The sequence below is a fragment of the Poecilia formosa genome, unplaced genomic scaffold (assembly GCF_000485575.1).
Source record: "Poecilia formosa unplaced genomic scaffold, Poecilia_formosa-5.1.2 Scaffold3018, whole genome shotgun sequence".
NCBI classification, from domain to species: domain Eukaryota; kingdom Metazoa; phylum Chordata; class Actinopteri; order Cyprinodontiformes; family Poeciliidae; genus Poecilia; species Poecilia formosa.
In genome coordinates this window covers 1-2,300 of record NW_006802957.1, presented here as the reverse complement: position 1 = coordinate 2,300, position 2,300 = coordinate 1, and the positions used below count along the sequence as shown (strand labels likewise).

General features: G+C 48.7%; 1 protein-coding gene across 2 annotated transcripts; it reads right to left on the bottom strand.

The window, feature by feature from the left end:
- Positions 1 to 6: 6 nt before the first annotated feature.
- On the bottom strand, positions 7 to 2,110 carry LOC103133404 (CREB-regulated transcription coactivator 2-like). 2 transcript variants are annotated; one of them, XM_016667896.1, is made up of 2 exons: positions 1,590 to 2,110; positions 7 to 373 (listed from the first exon to the last, which is right to left on the bottom strand). In XM_016667896.1, exons 1-2 carry the CDS (start codon positions 1,761 to 1,763, stop codon positions 239 to 241), a joined length of 309 nt encoding a protein of 102 aa, XP_016523382.1. In that variant the 5' UTR covers positions 1,764 to 2,110; the 3' UTR covers positions 7 to 238. The 2 variants fall into 2 exon arrangements, with proteins under 2 accessions (XP_016523382.1, XP_007545221.1); XM_007545159.2 differs by having other exon boundaries at positions 7 to 352; positions 1,590 to 1,919.
- Positions 2,111 to 2,300: the final 190 nt, after the last annotated feature.

Below are 2,300 nucleotides of genomic sequence, written 5' to 3'. Positions count from 1 at the left end.
GGACTGGTGGTGGCTAACAGAGGACTGGTGGTGGCTAACAGAGGACTGGTGGTGGCTAACAGAGGACTGGTGGTGGCTAACGCTAACAGAGGACTGATGGAGGTTAATGCTAACAGAGGACTGATGGAGGTTAATGCTAACAGAGGACTGGTGGTGGCTAACGCTAACAGAGGACTGATGGATTCTAATGCTAACACTGTGTTAGTTCAGGCTAATGCTAAATCTTGTCCAGCTCAAGTTAGCGGCTCACCTGGAAGTCCTGCGGGTTGCGGCCGATCTGGTTGACGTTGGGTAAGGAACCACCGTAGTACGGCCCCTGGTTCCGGGCCAGGCGTAACTTCTGGGCCTGCAGCTGCCGGGACAACCACAGGTTCTGGTCAAAATCATCATCATCATCATCAGACTGCATGTCTAAATATCTGAGTTTATTCAGCATGAATGAACTCGGTCTCATGACCTATGTTGTCACAACAACTCCGTCAGGCAGGCCCGATCCGGCTGGTACTGGACGGTTTGAACAGACCCAAACAGAACCCAGCAGAACTACATCCGGTTTGGTTTGGACCGGCCTATTGGGCTGCAGCAGACTAAGGCTTCTGAACGGTTCTGGAGGTCCATCAGCACCAGCTGGACCCGACCTTCAGCTGCCGAGAACCTGGGTTCATTCTGCCGACTCCAGAACCAGAATCAAACAGCTGCACAGGCAGATCTCTGGCCCGGTTTCAGGACCAAAGTTCTCCAGAAGTTTCTGCAGATGAAACAGGTTCAGGTTTGTTTTTCTGCAGGAACTGAGCTGAGAAAAAGTTTTCACCCATGAAGATTTTTCTGTTCATGTTTAATCAACAGAATCAATCCATAAAGTCGCTTTTAAAAAACTAATTTATTAATAGGAATCTCCAAACCAGTCTTCGTCTGTGGGAAGAAGTATAATCCTGAAAGCTCTGCCGAGATGATCCAGCCCAGATCATGATACCACCTCTACCAGCAGAGCCTGGAGATGAAAACACCGGTCTGGACACGAACAGGAACTGAGTGGAGGAGCAGCCAAAGTCCAAAGAAAAGCCAAACTGCCGATGAAGAATTTAACGTGCAGCTGGATGCTTCAGGTCAACAAATCTGAACCCAGGATGGGATGAAAACGGACTGTTAACAGGTCTAAAAACAGCTGGAGTCTGTTCAAAACCACCGCAAACATTGAAAAACACAACAAACCGGAACAGAGCAGAGGCTCCCCGGCTCCAGCAGCCGGACAGCTCTCAGTTTTTCACCCGGGTTAGGACGCCTCATTCCCGGCTCCAGCAGCCGGACAGCTCCCAGCAGTGCAGTAAACAGTTAGCATCGCTGCTAACAGAAGCTAGCCCCGCTAACGACGTAAACGAAGAAAACCGAAGCGCTTCCGACTCTAAACGAGTCAGAAGCTTCTCGCGTTATCCCTGAAAACATCTTTTTCTTTCTAAAGTAACCGAACCCAAACAAAAATATCCAGTCGGCTCAGCAGAGCCAGCGGATCTGGTGCCTCTCGAAGACCCGGACAGGCCTCTCTTCCTCCGGAGAGCTCCCTCCTCCTACCTCCTCCGCCTCGCACTCACCCTGGTCGAAGTGATGTCCATCATAACCTCCTGGAAGGCGGCCGTCTCCTCGGCCTGCCTCTGGGTGTGCAGGGCGATCTTCTCGCTGAACTTTCGGGGGTTGGAGGCCCCGGACCCGGAGCCCGAGGCGGGTCCTGGTCCGGGTCCTGGTCCGCCTGAACCCGTCGCAGACATCTTCTCCGAGCGGACCGGACGACCTGACGTAGTGGAATGATTTCAATCAGAGAGGGTCGGAAAAGGAAGAGGTCTCACTTTGAGGATTATTCCCAGGACCAGAATTCTCAGACTAAAATCAGCAAACAGCTTCTTTTTTGGCCATCTTCATTTTAGGACCTTCCGAGCAGAATTTATTAAACTGTGAAGATTTAGTAAATCTTAGGTTTTAACTTTTTAAACTAAAGCTCAAATATTCTCTAACGTTTAAGTTATTACATTGTTAGGGTTCAAATGTGATGATTTTCAGGCAGCGTTGTATTTTTTACTTTGTGGTTAAACTTTGGCAGATTTGTGTCTGTAGATTAATTTATTGTTCTTTTTTCCAAGACTTATACAGTTTATATAATATTCTCAGCTGTGTTTTTTTTTCTTTGCAGCAAAACGATGTCATTTTTATTTACATTGCTATATATATCTAACACAGGGGTGTCCAAAGTCGGTCCTCGAGGGCCGGCATCCTGCACGTTTTAGTTCTCTCCCTGGTGGTAGTAACAA